Here is a 16,223-nt window from a genome sequence, read left to right as displayed (position 1 = left end):
AAAAAAGAATCAGGATGCAGAATTACAGTTCATGCATTATAGCGGATCTCATTTTGACAGAAAAGGTCCCAGTGCCTCTGAAACATGAGGGGTGACCTCTGAGGCCTTGAATGTCATAGGTTCTGGAGTCCCAGGGAAGACAGTCATGTGTCACTTGCCTGCATTTGTCTGATCCACCAAGACCTACTGGGGTCTTGCCCTCTCGTTGCTTAGGAAAATTCAGAAAGCATTCAGCTTGCTGGGCCTGGATATCCATGTGGAGCTGCTGGCCCACCCTGCATGAGCCCTCTTCCCATTGGAAGGAGAACTGCTGAGTGGCCGGAAGCCAGACCCAGGACTCCCTGAGTGCCCACTGTCAGTCACCAACGGCATGTGCTGGGCCCTGTGCTAGGCACTGTGGGGAGATGCTCTAAAGAGCTTTGAGACCCGGGGCCCACTGCCCACGGTCTGCTTGGGGACACCCAGCACGCCCTGGTGTTATCTGTTCAGAGACGCTCTGTTTGCAGACAACCAGCTTGTCTGGGATGTGTGGGGCGGAGCCTCTGTTCCTTGGGGAAGGGGAGGCGGGAGAGGCCCTTCTTTCACGGGACAGGGAGCGCTAAATAAGTAGTGCCTAATCAAGCTGTGATGGGGAAATGAACTTAAAAAAATTTTTTTAAACCCACAGAAAAGTTGAAAGAAGAGTTCAATAAATACAACACTTTTTTTTTTTTGTAGCCATTGTGACCTCACCCTTACGTACCCCAGCATCCAGCTTTCCGAAAAGGGGGTTCTCCCACATGCTGCCATTGTCCATCTGAAAACAAATCACCATTAAATAGAACATCATCTGTGCTGTCCATTTCCAGATTTCACCAGTTGTTTCCCACATGTCCTTTGTAGTGGACATTTTATCCAATCAAGGTCCACCCATTGTTTTCACTGTGACATGGCTCTTTCATCTCCTCCAACCTAGGCTATCCTCACTGCTTTGGATTCCTTTGAAGCCTCCAGGCCTTTGATCTGCAGAACATCAGCGTCCTGGATTTGCTCTATGGTTTCCTTGTAATTAGGTTCAGGCCACACATTTCCTGCACGAACGCTGTGTGGGGAGGCGGTGAGGGGGTACAGGAGGCCACCTTAGGAGGTGCGTGACGCCCGGCCTCCCGGCTGCTGACCGTGCCAAGCTGGACCGCCAGCCCTATGACAACAAATGCGTAAACCGTGGGTGACACTTGCGGCTGTGTGCATATTCTGTTTGGTAAACAACTTTTGAAAGCAAATCTGAGCATGTGACTCCCTGCTTAAATTATTTCAGTGATTTCCCTAATTTCAACTTCAAAATATATCCAGTCTGCCTGCTTCTTGCTACCTTCACGTGCCCACCCTGATCCAGGCCACTCTCACCTAGCATCTAGGTTACTGCAGTGGACTCCTGACCGTTCCACCTCCATGCCTCCATCCCCCAGTTCTCAGCACAGCAGTCAAGAGTAACTCATTTAAAAATCACAGTCATATCAGATGCAAACTCATACTGCCTTCCACTCAGAGCAAAAGTCGGAGTCCCCTCAATAGCTTCAAAGGGTCCATCTGCTCTGCAGCGCACACCCCTGCCCTCTCCCCTCCTCCCCTCCACTCTAACCCCATCAGGCTGTAGCAGCTGTTCCTTGAACACATGGGCACATTCCAAGGTCTTGGAAGCTGCTTGGATGTTCGGCTGTGTATCCACGTGGATGCTACAGAGCTACGCCCACCCCTCCCCACTTCAAGTCTTCACTCCAGTGTCACTTTCCCTGGCTGTGCTATTTAAAATGACAGCCCCCTCTACCAGCCTCCCTGGCTTCCTTTTCTGTTTTTGTCTTCATAGCACTTATAACCAAGATATACCGTATACTTTTCTTATTTATTTGTTTCTCCCTGACTAGAACGTGAGCTCCACCAAAGCTGAGACTTTTGTGTTTGGTTGGTTCACTGCTAGCTGGGCCCCACTCACCACCCCGCAGCCCATTCCTAACAGCTGCTCCCAAAGTGTGCTCCAGGGATCCTTGGTGGGGGGACTCTTCTGAGGGGTCTGTGAAGTCAAAACCATTTTCATGATAATACTAGGATACTATTTGCTTTCCTGCTCTCATTCTCTCAGGAGTGCCCCAAGGAGTATTTCAGGGGCACGTGACCGTGATGTGGTAGCAAACTGAGTGAGGAGCAGCTTCAAGAATCCACCAGTTCTTCTCATCAGCCAGACATTAACATTTGTAAGAATGTAAAGCCCATGCCACTCTTCCCCCTCAATTTTTGGGGGAAAATTTTTAACAAAAAATATTTATGTTAACATGTAAATCTATTACTGTTATTTCTAAATGAGTTAATAAATATTTAAAATATGTCTTAATTTCTTATGTAGTAAATAATTGATAGATATAATCCCCCAAAACAAAAACTCTAGGGTCCTCAAAAGTTTTTAAGAGTGAAAAGGAATCCTGAGACCAAAAACTTGGAGAACCGCTGGCTTACACAACCTCTCAGTAAAGAGATGTCAAATGAATGAATGAACTTTCTGGTTTAACCTGAGAGACCTGGCCTTGGTGGTCTGGCTTCTGCAAGCTTCCCTGGCCTCCTCCCCTCCCCCATCTGCCTGTCCTTGGCTCTAGCTATGCTGACCTGCTGTCCCCATGGCACCTTCATAGGCATCTGAAACCCCTTGTCCATTTCAGAAATTCTTACTTATCCATTACGTGCATCAAATGGACTCAGTTCAAACTCACCTCCTCCAGGAAGCCTTCCTTGCCCATTTCCTATCTCTAGTGCCTCTGCACAATTACCTCTACCCCAGTGTTTCCCTAACTCCACTGCATTTGTTGGTGTGCAGGTGTGTCTTACCAGACTGAGCTCCTTGAGGGCAGGAACTAGGTCTTACCTTTTTATTCCCAGTGCCTGGTACATACTAGGCACTTACTAAATATATGTTGAATCAGTGAATGTTGCCTTAGAATTCAGAATAGGGACTCTCTTTCCCTTATTTATCCTTGGACCAAAGTGCCTCTAAAGGGGAAATGGTTTCTGGCGTCTGATTTGAGTCTTGAAATGTCAGGGTTACAACAGTACTGCATCTTTACTGGGAAAGGAGAAGTAACATTTATTGAGCACCTGCTGGGTGCCCGGAACTTTTGCACGGTATCTTGCTTCAGGGGCATTGTGGTTCATTAGGCCACTGTGAACCGACTTGGGCTCCAACCACTTTCCATATGGCTTCTGTGGGGAGAATGTGGTCTGGGAGCTAAGCTAAACTTCCTGTGAACTTTTGGGACTAATGCATTTGCATCATGTATGCAGACTGTGAAGTTGTTGAGGTCAGAGATGGTATGGTATATGTGTTGCTGGGTCCTGCCCCCTCGCTCTGCATGCCGTGGGTAGTAAATACCCAGAATGATCTGTTCAGTGGGCATAGTTAGTATTGTAAATAGCAGTACCAGTGAGGGCTTCCCATTGGTGATTTCATAGGTGATCACAAGTGGAGAAAGATCTCTATAGCTGGGGTGATCCAGGAAGGCTTTCCAGGGGAGGAGGCTTTGAGCTGAGCTTTGGGGGATGGGCATTAGCCTCTTTCAGCTTTGTTATTTCCAAAAAACAGTTGGTCTCCTTCCCACAGCTGCTGTGGGAGGCTGGGAGGTGTGTGCCTTGATCAGGGCGGAAAGGGCATCTCTGTCCCCTGTAGGACCTTTCTCATGCAGGAGTGTGACATCTCCAGGCCAGGTGGGAAAGCAGGGGTAGACCCATGGAGAAGGACTCAGTAGAGGAGAGGACTTTGGACCACCCACGGTCAGCTCATGGCCAGGGTTCTAACAAGGGCTGTCTGGGCATGAGTTGCCACGGGCTCCCGGAGCAGTGAAGGGACTCTAGGGCTTGTGGCCAAACATCTCCCTTTTGGAGCAGGGAAATTGAGGCCCAGAGAGGGGAAGGGAGACTTACCCAAGGTTGCATGGGAGTTAGCGACAGAGCTGGGATTAAAGTTCAGGGCTCCCCTCTCATCCTCCCCCCCGCCCCCCAGTTCTCCTTCCAATGTGTCATGCTGCCTCCTTTTCCCTTTTGCCCTTTGACCTCTTTGGAGTCTTGAGCCTTTGGAGTGGGGGCGATTTATATTCTTTAAGTGTCATGCCAGGCATTGACACTTGTGGTCTGATTGCCTCCTCTGCCTTCCACCCTTCGTTCAGGGACAGAGGGCCCTGTTCAGATGTGGGATTTTGTGCAAAGAATGAACCAAGGGCAATATATATATATATATATATATATATATATATATATATATATATATATATAATCAATTCGCTTTATTTTTTTCTTAGCTATAAAACTACATCTAACATTAAAAACAAGAAACACAAAACAGTAAGCTCTGTCATTGCCAAAATTGTGTGGAGACAGCTCTTAGTTCGTATCTGCCCAGCGCAGCCAGGTGTCCCCCGGGAAAAGGCAGCCCTGGCTGTGGGGCCTCACTGCCTTCTGCACCTGCTGCTGGAATTTCCTTCATCCCCCCCCGCACCCCCCATGTCTACTCCCCAAACTCCTGTGCTCTTTGGTGCAGCTCCCTTCTTTTTTTTTTTTTTTTTTTTTTTTGCGGTACGCAGGCCTCTCACTGCTGTGGCCTCTCCCGTTGCGGAGCACAGGCTCCGGACGCGCAGGCTCAGCGGCCATGGCTCACGGGCCCAGCCGCTTCGCGGCATGTGGTATCTTCCCGGACCAGGGCACGAACCCGTGTCCCCTGCATCGGTAGGCAGACTCTCAACCACTGCGCCACCAGGGAAGCTCAGCTCCCTTCTTTATTGTGGCTTCTCTCAGTAGCCCGGAGGGTCAGGGAGAGTTGAGATCATGGGGGACTCCACCTTCCTGCCCCCTTTCCTGAAATTCCTCTTGCCGCCACTTTGGAAAGAATGGGGGATGCCTGGCCCAGTTCCTGGTGGGCAGCTGGGGGTTTTGAAAGGCTGCTGGGACCTGAACTGGAGGCTGTCTAGTACAAAGCCCCCTTGTCACCTGTGTGAGCCTGTGTCTGCTTTTAGAGGGTCTGAGGGAAGGGGAGACCTGGGCCATCTTACTCACTCCTGCCAGTGGCCTGCAGCTCTGAGCAGGGGAGCCTTATCCAGCCCTGCTAGAGAAAGAAGGGAGGGGAGACCAGCAGTGGTTTGGCACAGGGTGTACTGCTGAGTGTACCCCAGCAGGGGGTGCCCTACCTGAGCTGAGATCTGGGAAGATAATCACCCAGGCACCGTGGGAATACAGCCCTGGGAGGTGGGCTCTGACTCTCTTGGTTCAGACACATGGAAGGTGGAGAGAAGGAAAGGGGTCCAGAGACAGAAGGGAAAAGAAAACCAGGGAGAAGAGTGTGTTGGGTGGAGGTGATATGCTCTTGACTCTCCTTTGCCCCTTGGCTGTTTCTGTGGTTTTCAGATTAACCAGATAAGTCATCTTATCCTTAAGCCTCAGAGGGCTCTGCTCTGGAATGGCATCACTAGTTTCTTCTTTGGGCTCATGGGCATCTGAAGCAATAGCATTTCTGATTCATTCCGCCGACAGATCTATCGGGCCAGTCCCTGTGCTGATGGAGCGTCCAGTGGTGTGAAGTCAAACTCCTGTGCATCCTCCAAGGCTCCGTTCCAATAGGCCTGCTCTGATTTCCCAGGAGGAAGTGACTGCCAGGCCTCTTGTCTCAGAAGATTTTTACCACTTGTTTGTTACACCACTCCCCATCTGCCTGCCCCTAAACTCTTCCCAAAGAGAGTCCGGGCTCTGTCAGCTCCTACCCACAGTGTTTTATATGTTTGTGCTGGTTTGTGATTAGAAATTCCACTCTGCCCCGGCTGGGTTGAGTAGCTGGGGCTTGCAAACCTCCCAGTTTAGCTCTTTCACAGCCTGGAATGAGCTGTGTGCATGTGGGAGCCTTTTTTTTTTTTTTTTTCCCCAGCTGTAAGAATGTGGACGATCATCTAGTGATAGAGAAAGTGACAAGGCAGACCTCTAAAAAACTTCACAATATAGAGAACAGACAACATGTGGGAGTCTTTTATTTTTTTAATTTAATTTTTATTTTATTTTGGGAATATAGTTGATTTACAAAGTTGTGTTAGTTTCAGGTGTATGGCAAAGTGATTCAGCTATACATATACATATATCCATTCTTTTTCAGATTTTTTTCTATTATAGGTTATTACAGAATATTGAGTAGAGTTCTGTGTACTATACAGTAAGTCCTTGTTGATTATCTATTTTGTATATAGTAATGTGTATATGTTAATCCCAAACTCCTAATTTATCATGTGGGAGTCTTTTAAATCAAGTGTTTGTAACTGTTGGTGACAGGAGGGTAGCAAAACAGACTGGTGTGTCCACTTTGCTTCTTAGAGAGATTTGTTTTCCAAAGACCAGGTTTCCCACCCTGGGCCTAGCTGGAGGGGCAGCTTGGGAAAGACTTCCACAAGTCTCTCCCCAGATCTGCCTAGACAGCCACAGAAAAGCTTGAGGGAGGTGGAGAGCACTGTTATTAGAGAGGTCATAATAAAGGTGATGTAAATAAAGAAGGAATAGATCATGCTTTTGGGCAGGAAGGCCTGATAAAGATGTCAGTTCTCCCCGAAGGGATCTATAGATTCAATGCGGTTCTAGTTAAACCTTAGCAGGTTTTTTCATGGAACTTGATACAATGATTCTAAAATATCTACACAAGAGTCAAGGTCTAAGAGTATCCAGGACACTTCGGAAGAAGACAGGAAGGAGGGATGTGGCCTAGCAGATGCCATGGTGTGTTATAAAACTGTATCACTACACTAGGGAGGTTCGTTTCGGGACCGAGTGACCCCTGGGAGAGTCAGTGTGTGACAGCAGAGTCGTAGCACATCAGCGAGGACAGGAGGACCGGTTAATATGTTCCAAACAAAAGCAGACTGTCAGAGGATGTCATGGACCAAGTGTTGCAGTTAACCAAGTTCTCTGCATTGATGTCCAGGTTTTTAAAAAGAAAGAAGTCCAGGGTGAAGGCAGAGTTGACAGCAGAGTATCAGTGACAAAGACCAGAGGCTGGCTTTTTTGCTGGCGTAAGAGGCCGTCTCTGCTGTTTCCTCCAGGGCTGGCTTTCCTTTGGGGTTGGGAGGAACCCCTTTCCTGAAGCACAGGCTGCCTGGACTTAGTGCTGGGGTCCAGGGCCCCAGAGCTTAGAATACTGCCCTGTAGTCCTAGAGGTGGGTCTGGCACCTTCCCAGGAGACAGAATAGGCCCTATATCAGTTTGGGTTGGGGATGCTGGATCTGGTGTGTCCTGCTTTCCTTAGGCGCAAGAAGGATGGGATAATAGGATATGAGCTTTGTTGGGGAAAGTGGGAAAAGAGGTTGCTTTCTCCTGAATGAAGTCAGTGAGTATGAATTGAACTTCCTCTACCTAGTGGCAGGATGGTTAGGGCACGTGACTCTTTAATAAGGGTGGTCTGTACTATCAGAAAGGAGCAAGGTGAGAATGGTAAGGGGCAGCGTCCAATGAGAGCTGCTCTGGAGCTGTGCTGTCCAATACGGTGGCCACCAGCTACACGTGATCAAATCTAAACTACTTTAAAGGAAGTAAAATTAAAAATTCAGCTCCCCAGGCACACAAGCCACATTTCAAGAGCTTACTAGCCACATATGGCTAGTGGCTACCGTATTAGACGTTACTGTCATCACAGAACATTCTCTTGGGACCACTGCTCTGCTACTGGAAACTTTGTATTTTGCAGAGACATTTCAGACCAGTTATCTCCCAGATCTAAGTGAAAGGCCCATCTGGTAGCCTTAGTGGCAGGCCAGACAGGTTTTGCCCACACATCCTGGCTCTGCCTCTCATAAGTTCTGTGACACTTGGCCTCACTGAGACTGGTCTGTAAAATGTGATTGGCTGTTTCTTAGACGTGTAAGGATGTGTGATGGTCAAGGGAGATCATGCTGGTATAGCACTTTGCAGGATGCTGGCACAGCATAATCACTCTGTACATAGCAGCAGGTGAAAGGTGAGGGTCAAAGAGGCGAAGTGACATGGCCAAGGGCACTGAACTAATAAAGGAAGGTCCAGAGTGCCAACTCCCATCTCTTATCCTGCCTCTACTGCTCCTTCCAGCCCTAATCTGTGCGTGAGAGAAGCTGATACAGAGTGTGCTGAGGAGGAGGTGGCTGTCTGCAGGGTGGGCTCTGCCTAGGGCCAGGCAGGATCGTCCTGGGGCAGAAGAGCTGATGGATGTGAAGTCCGGGGTTTCTTGGCTGGATGCCGGGGACCTGCTAGCCCCATCTTATTTAAAATCTCTCTCAGGTCTTGGATTTTAGCTACTCCCCACATCCTTTCAAGCTCAAAACTCAGAAAAGTGCTTTGTTTGGGCCACACAGAACCCTGGAGCCTTGAGTGACCCATGAGATGGTTTCAGAGTGAAACAGTTCTTGGGACCTTCCAGGAAACGCTGGCTCCTCCAGGAAGCCCACCTTGATTTTCTGATGTTTCCTTTCTCCCCCTCAGTTTTGTTCAAATTCCCAGAGCCTTCCCCATGGGAGGGATTGCAGCATGCTTCCCGTAGACCTGAGGTTCTTCCTCTTTTTTCGTGACAGGAACATTTCAGTTAAAAGCTAATGAAAGTAAAGACCCCTGAATTCCATCCATCAGGCCATAGCGATCATTTCTAGCCTCTTAATCTCCCCTCCTCCAGACTTAGCCCATTGTCTAGTCTTGGGACCCCTTGTGACCCCAGGGTCTGGAACACAATAGGTGCCTGGCATGTGCCTTTGTGGGTAAAAATAGGCCTTGCAGGTCCCCTCAAAGTGCAGACCTGCCCCAGCTGGGGGTAAGCCAGCTGGGACCAGATGCTTCCTGAAGGAGGGGACGACGCAGGTGCTGGAATGCCTCACACGGCCTCCTGCTTCCCAGCAGCTGTGTGAAGCTGGGCCTCAGCCTGCAGAGGAAGAAGCCGGTTCCAGGCTGCAGGGCTCAGAGGGGACCTTTGGGCCTGGTTCACAATGGACGACAGGGCTCCCATGCAGCCTGTTGAAGATGCCATGTGGCTTGCAAAGTCTGGGGCTCTGGTCCTGGCCCGTGGGCTACCAGCAGCATGTTCTTTGCCTCTTTGGCCCCAAATGGGCATGGCCGTGTGCCCCTCATCCCCAGCCATGTTTAGCTGAAGCTGTCCTGCTTGACAAATGGGCCATTTACTTCCTGCGCTGGAGCTGGAGTGGCCGGCCCCCGAAGAGAGACTATAATTAGCAGAGAAGAGTGGATGGGATTGCACGCTAGCATCAACAGTTAATTTTATACTCACATGGAAACATAAACTGATGTCCTCGGAGATGTACATATCATTTGGAAATCTTGAAGTGCCTGGGAGGGGTATGCCGGCCTCTCCCCATGCCTACTGCCCCTGGAACCCTTGAATGAGGAGACCAGATCAGCGTGTGCTGTGTGCGAAGCCGCCCTGGGGACTGCCTGCTGGCCGCTGGGAGGGCTGGACCAGGAGACACGAACCTGTGATAGCTCAGTACACAGTGGTGCGGGAGTCCAGAAGTTTGGGTCTGCGTTTGCCACAGTAGCTTTCCTATGGCTTTAGTGGTCTGGAAATGTTGCAAGGCTGACTAGCAAGGAAAATGTGATCTTTTGTAACAGGAGGGAGATCAGACCAAAGGAAGTTTTGTTTCCTCCCGGCAAGGCTGTTCTGGAGTGTCCGGGGAGATTATAAAAATAGAAGAAGCCACTGACTGGCCTTTACAAAGAGGGCTGGGGTCAATTCTGCTCAGAATGGAGGCCAATGACAGCTTTGGTGTTTTGGAGATGGTTTACGGTACTTTAATCCAAAAGCATAGCCTTAAGTGGGAAGGAGGGAGGGGGACAGGCTAGGGCACTGGGAAGATGTCAGGGCCTGTGTCCATCCTGACCAAGAAGAGCTTTTTTTGTTTCACAACAGGAAACATAGAACTCTCAAAAGTATATGGAATCAATCCTGAAAATATTAAGATGTTATCTTGTTGGTTCAGTGACAACCTGAGAATCATACTTTCCACCAAGATAGAGGGTGAAGCCCCACCTCTGTTGCCCCCATGGCCTTGCATGTTGGCTGCACTCCTGCCTGGGCTCTGAAGATGTCACCTCTTTGTGGGGTTCTTCTTTAACCGTCATCCCCAGGGTGAAGGGGTGGAAGGATCTCTGGGCTCTGTGTCTGGTTCAGGGTTAGGGTTGAGTGAGTGATTTCTTGTAATTGCACTAATTCGGAAGGGGAGGATTTGGCTCTCTAAAGCTGCTTGCCCTTGTTCTCAGAGGACCCGCAGGGCTTAGGCCAGCCTTGAACAATGATTTCACCACGTTCTGGGGTTTGGAGCATGAACTGACCAAATAACTCTGGTTAATCTTTCCCTATCAAAGGTAGGTTTTATTTCCTGTGGTCCCCATTTTCCTATAGAGGGCTGTGTGTGTGTGTGTGTGTGTGTGTGTGTGTGTGTGTATCCTGTCTTATAAATTAAAAAATTTACCCAACTGGGTCATTTGGATGACATCATTTCACTCACAGTTTTCCTGATATGGCTAACTTGTTAATAAGTGGCTCATGGCCAAGTTTGTCAATGCCTTTCGCACCTATTGGCCCATGTGTGTTGGGAAGGCATTCCTTTTAGACCAGGGGAGTGGGTCTCAGTAGTCCCAGATTATCCTTTCAAACTGAGGGGAATGGCACTTAGCTGAGAAATACAGCAGAACCCTGGACCCGAGGGAGATGGCTTCCCAGTAATCCCCTGTTACCCAGTGTTTCTAAGTAAGGTTGGTCTGTTTGACTTTCGGCATCCCCGCCACTTGTCAAAGCTTAGGAGAAGCAGGCACTTCCCTTTACCCAGGACAGTCTTGGCGCTCTTTAGAAGGCAGTCAAGGGGATCTACTTTGACGGCACATTGTAGCCAATTTAAGGCGGGGGTAGACCAGGAGTAACTTGAGGAGTTCCAGATGTTGACTCTAGGGTAGCTGTGCTCATGGCACATCTGGCCCACATCTTGTCTGTATTATCCCTCATTTCCTTTACTCAGACCTTTGCTGACAGCACCATGGCTTCCAGCTCCTCTCCCACACTGCCTTCTGCTCTGTGAAGTCCAGGGTATCTGCTCTCGGGAATGTGTGGCCCGGAAAGCCAGAATCCTTGGACGGGAAGGAGGCTGGGTAGACAGCGGCAGACTCAAACCCAAGGGGGTCTCTTGGGAAGCCTGGCTTGCATCCATTCGACAGACATTGATTGTAAATGCCTGTTGTACTTCCTAAATATCAGGGCTGTTGTGGGTGCTGACGATGTCCGAAATGGTCGAAAATCCCTCCTAGCATGGAGCTTATGTTCTTGTGGGCAAGACAAACAATTAAAAACTAGAGCAAAAAATGTAGTATGTTAAGTACTTGCAATTACAAAGGAAAAACATAAAACAGGAAAATGGGATCGGGAGTTTCAAGGAGAGGGATTTTCTACATTTAAACAAGATGACCCCAAAGGCCTCACTGAGCAGGAAACGATTGAGCAAAGACGGAAAGGAGGTGAGGGAGGGAGCCATAGAGCCGTATGGAGATCAGGAGGAAGAGCATTCCAGGCAGTGGGAACAGCCTGTGCAAAGGCCCTGGGGTGGCACACTTCGTGTGTTTGACCAGCAGTGAGGAGCCCCGTGCAGTTAAAGCAGAGTGAGGAAGTGGGGGGAGTGAGAAGTGAGCTCAGACAGGCTGCGTAGGCTGTGATTAGGGTTGTGGCGTTTACTCTTGGCGCACAGAGCACCAGCCTGCCCTGATTAGGTTTCGCCTGTCACTCTGTTGTGGAGAACAGGCCGAAGGGGGCCAGTTAGAACACTATTGCGGGGCCCAGTGCAATGTGGCGGCGCAGCCACAGACTCATCTGAGGGTTCGGGGTGATGTCAGCTGATCAGTCTCCCTGAAGATTTAGTATGAGAGTTTTCAGGCTGAGAGCAAAAAAGGGGTCCCCCAAGGGCTTTTTTTTGCCTGGTTTTTTCTGATGGGTTGTTACAGTGATCACCTTTCCACCCTTAGGAAAGTTGATGATGACGAATTCACCGGAGAAGCCCTCCTGCTCCGACTTGCGGCCTTCCCGATAGTCTTTCTGAAGATAAATTCCATGTTTATGGTGCTGAGTGAAATGCCCATCTCCCTGAGCAGTTCTGAAATTTCCCTGGTGACCTGCCTGTGTAATACGCATCCCAGGGGCCCCAGGCTTTCAGACTTACAGTGTTTCCAGTTTCCTTATCTCACAAAAGCCTTGCAAAAACCTGTGGGGTGAGCAGGGCAGAAATGATAAACTTCAGCCATTTTTCAGATGAGAGCACAGACTCGTGTGGTCCAAGGCCTATCCAACGCCCAGGGCTAGCAAGTGGCACCGCTGGGACTCGAACCCAGGTTCTCTGACCCTCTAGCCAGTGGATTTTCCCTGACTCACCAGTACCTTCTTCTAAAGCAGCATTTCCAAATAGGGTCTGTGTTAGTTTGCTAGGGCTGCCATAACAAAGTGCCACAGACTGGGTGGCGTAAACAACAGAGATCTGTTGTCTTGCAGCTCTGGAGACCAGAAGTCCAAGACGAAGGTGTGGGCAGAGTTGGTTTTCTCTGAGGCTTCTCTCTTTGGGTCTGTAGATGGCTGTCTTCTCCCTGTGTCTTCACATGGTCTTCTCTCTGTGTGTGTCTGTATCCTAATCTCCTCTTCTTCTAAGGACAACATTTGTATTCGATTAAGGCCTAGTCATAAGACCTCATTTTAACTTAATTACCTCTTTAAAGCCTCAATCTCCAAGTACAGTCCCATTCTGAGGTCCTGGGGGTTAGGGCTTCAGCATGTGAATTTGGGGGGACACAGTTGAGCCCATAACAGTTTCCCTCACATCCAGTCACCTGGGGTGAGCCCCTCTAACGGCAGACACCACAGCCCTCAGACGAGCCCTTTGTAGGAAAATCACGCGACTGCCAGTTCTTCTCCTCTCTCACTCCTTGCTTTCTTGCCGCAGCTGATCGGGGGCCTGGTCCTGTCAGTGGGGATCTATGCAGAGGTCGAGAGGCAGAAATACAAAACCCTGGAAAGTGCCTTTCTGGCCCCGGCCATCATCCTCATCCTCCTGGGGGTTGTCATGTTCATCGTGTCCTTCATCGGTGTGCTGGCTTCCCTTCGCGACAACCTGTGCCTTCTCCAAGCGGTGAGTCCGCCCCACGCACCCCTCAGCCACTGGTGGTGGTGGGGTCCTTGGCATCCCCAGGAGAGCTGGGGAGAGCACCCCTGGGCCCTTGGGCATCCCAGTTATTCAGTCCTTGCCTCAAACCAGCTCTTTTAGAGGGTTTCCTGGGTCAGCCTGTCTGTGCACGTTGGCCCAAGAGTGCCCAGCCTCCTCCACTTCTGCGTAGAAAGGCTGATTTGAATACTGTTCTTCTTACTTAAACCCTGTGTTGGTCTGGACTGTCGGTTGGAGGTGGGAGAAAGCACACTCAAATGAGAGCAAGCAAAACCAAGAAAAGTTGTTGGTGGTGAGTCAGTAGCTCATGTAACGAGCAAGCCCACACTGGGTCCGGGGGTACAGACGGTGCCCTCAGGCTCTCTCTCTCGCCACCTCCCAGCTGGACGCCCGATGCTGTTCTCAGGCTCTCTTTGCAGTGGTGGCCAGCAGCCTCAGGCCAACAGTCCTTATGGTTCTTGATTCCGGGGAATCTTTCCTGGTAACTCTGGCCAAGGTCCTAGGACTCTGATGGGCCTGCTTGGCCAAGTGCCTGCCCTGGGGTCAGGGGAGGTCAACTCCCCTACCCCGCTTACTGGCAGGAGATGGATGGCTCCCCAGAGTGGGGGGTGCCGGGTAGGAGGATCTGTTTCCTCTGCAACCACATGTGTGTTTGACCTCATTGTCCCCCTCACACGGGAAGCCCCTAAAAGCCCCTATGAGGATAGTCTCGGTGCTGCCTGAGCCTGGAAGTTATTGACATCAGTTTGGACAATGCCCGTTTCTGTGATAAAGGGGGGTGTATCCTCTAAGCCTCAGGCATCCCCTCACCCACCCTGGGGGTCTGGGAAGCCACTGTGGAGAGCCTCTGCAGGCAGAGCTGGAAATGCTGCACAGCCTGTCCCCTCTGGGTCAGCCAGAGCGAGGACCAGCTCTGCTTGTGGTGGGGAGTGGGTGAGGGGATTGTGTTTCTCCACCTAGACCCTGCTGAGGACCCCTGGGACAAACCTCGATAACAGTCTGGCTGGGACAGCTGAGTCCCTTTTCCTGACCACTAGCTCCAGCGACAGGCTTTCCCGGGAATGTGTGTCCACATCCTGTGTCCTCACAGGAGGAAGGGGCGAAAGGCCCAGGAGCTGCTAAGAGCTCCGACAGAGGTGATTCTCTTTGTTGCGCTTGAGCTCGGCGCAGATGGCACTTCCGCTTCCCCTCTAGGTGAATCTCTGAATTTTGTTTTCCAGTTTATGTACATCCTTGGGATTTGCCTCATAATCGAGCTCGTTGGTGGTGTGGTGGCCCTGATCTTCCGGAACCAGGTGGGCCTCTGGCGCAGTTATCAGCCATGTGTATGCTAGTCACGCACTGTGTATGCGCCCAGGGCTGCAAACTGGGGGTGCAGCAGAGAGCTGGGCAGATAATCCCTCGTGGAACATCCACTGGGCTAGGGCGATGGGCACTGAACAGGTAAACCGGAGAACAAGAAAACAAAACAGGCTGGTAACAGAGTGCCTGGGGTGGAGGTGGGGAGGATGCTGCTGAAAAGGAGCCAACCAGCTAAGGCTCAGAGGGAACAGAGGTCCAGGCGGAGGGAGCCACTGAGGCAGAAGGGAGCTTGGCGGGTTTGTGCACGGTGTGGAGGCCGCTTGGCTGAAACAGGTGAGTGATGGGGAGGGGGTAGAAGATGAAGATCTAGGGCAGATCAGGTAGGGCCTTGGATTTTTGTTTTAAAGGCAGTAGGAAGCCTTTGGAGAGTTTTATGCTGGGAAGTGATGTGATCTGATTCACATTTTACTTGCTGCTGAATGGAGAGTGGACAGTAGGGAGACCAGCTGGGTGGGCCTTAACCACAGGCATGTCTACACCCTTGGAATCCAGGGGTCTTCTTCCTGTTTTGTGTCGGAAGGGGAGATTCCCATCATATTGATGGAGTCATTGAGGCACAGAGAGGTTAAGAAGCCCTCCTAAGAGCACACAGGAAGATGGAGGCAGCTCAGGGATGCTTTCCAATCTTTTTTTCAGTTCTTTTTTTCTCCCCTGCCCTAGCTTTATGGGGAATAATTGACAAATAAAGTTGTGATATATTTAAACTGTACAGTGTGATGATTTGAGATATGTATACATTGTGAAAGGATTACCACAATCAAGTTAATTAATACATCCATCACCTCAAATAGTTAACTTTTTTTTTTTTTTGGTGAGAATACTTAAGATCTGTTCCCTTTGCAAATTTCAAATGTATAATACAGTATTATTAACTATAGTCAGCATGCTATACATTAGATCCTCAGAGCTTATTCATCTTATAACTGGAAGTTTGTACCATTGACCAACATCTCCGTATTTCGCCCACCTCCTATCCTCTGGCAACCACTTTTCTACTCGCTGGTTCTATGAGTTTGACTTTTTTTTTTTAGACTCCACATATAAGTGACTCCATATAGTGTTTGTCTTTCTCTGTCTGACTTATTTCACCTAGTATAACCCCCTCAAGGTTCACCCATGTTGTCACAAGTGGCAGGTTTTCCTTCTTTTTTATGGCTGAATAATATTCCATTATATATATATATATATATATATATATACACACACACACACACACACATATATACACATATATATATGCACACACACACACACACAATGGAGAATATACGTATATCTATATATCTACATAACTGTATCTCTCTCTATATCTCTCACATCTTTGTCCATTCATCTGGCAACAGACACGTTGTTTCCATATCTTGCCAATTGTGAATCATACTGCAATGAACATGAGAGTTCTTTTCCTGGCAGATAACTCTTTGAGATAGTAATTTCATTTCCTTTGGATATATACCTGCAAGTGGGATTGTACCACATATGGTAGTTCTATTTTTAATTTTTTGAGGAATCATCATACTGTTTTCCATAATGATTGTACCAATTTACACTCCCATCAACAGTGTACAAAGGTTCCCTTTTCTCCTCACCAACATTTGTCTCTCGTTTTTTGATAATAGACATTCCAACAGGAGTGAGATAACATCTCAC

General features: G+C 49.3%; 1 protein-coding gene across 6 annotated transcripts in view; it reads left to right on the top strand.

The window, feature by feature from the left end:
- Window positions 1-16,223, top strand: part of TSPAN15 (tetraspanin 15) — a 79,087-nt gene that overhangs the window by 45,176 nt on the left and 17,688 nt on the right. For 4 of the 6 annotated variants that reach the window (XM_033842154.2, XM_033842151.2, XM_033842153.2 and 1 more), the window contains exons 2-3: window positions 12,993-13,178; window positions 14,432-14,506. In XM_033842154.2, coding sequence (XP_033698045.1) covers window positions 13,113-13,178; window positions 14,432-14,506 — 141 coding nt within the window. In that variant the 5' untranslated portion in view covers window positions 12,993-13,112. Of the gene's footprint in view, window positions 1-10,690; window positions 12,122-12,152; window positions 12,391-12,992; window positions 13,179-14,431; window positions 14,507-16,223 lie in introns of those variants that run through there. The other 2 variants (XM_073793523.1, XM_033842150.2) reach the window with 2 other exon arrangements.

This window comes from Tursiops truncatus, chromosome 16 (genome assembly GCF_011762595.2).
Source record: "Tursiops truncatus isolate mTurTru1 chromosome 16, mTurTru1.mat.Y, whole genome shotgun sequence".
In the NCBI taxonomy this organism is placed as follows: Eukaryota; Metazoa; Chordata; class Mammalia; order Artiodactyla; family Delphinidae; genus Tursiops; species Tursiops truncatus.
Note: the sequence above shows the minus strand (reverse complement) of the source record. Positions and strands in the feature narration are given on the sequence as shown.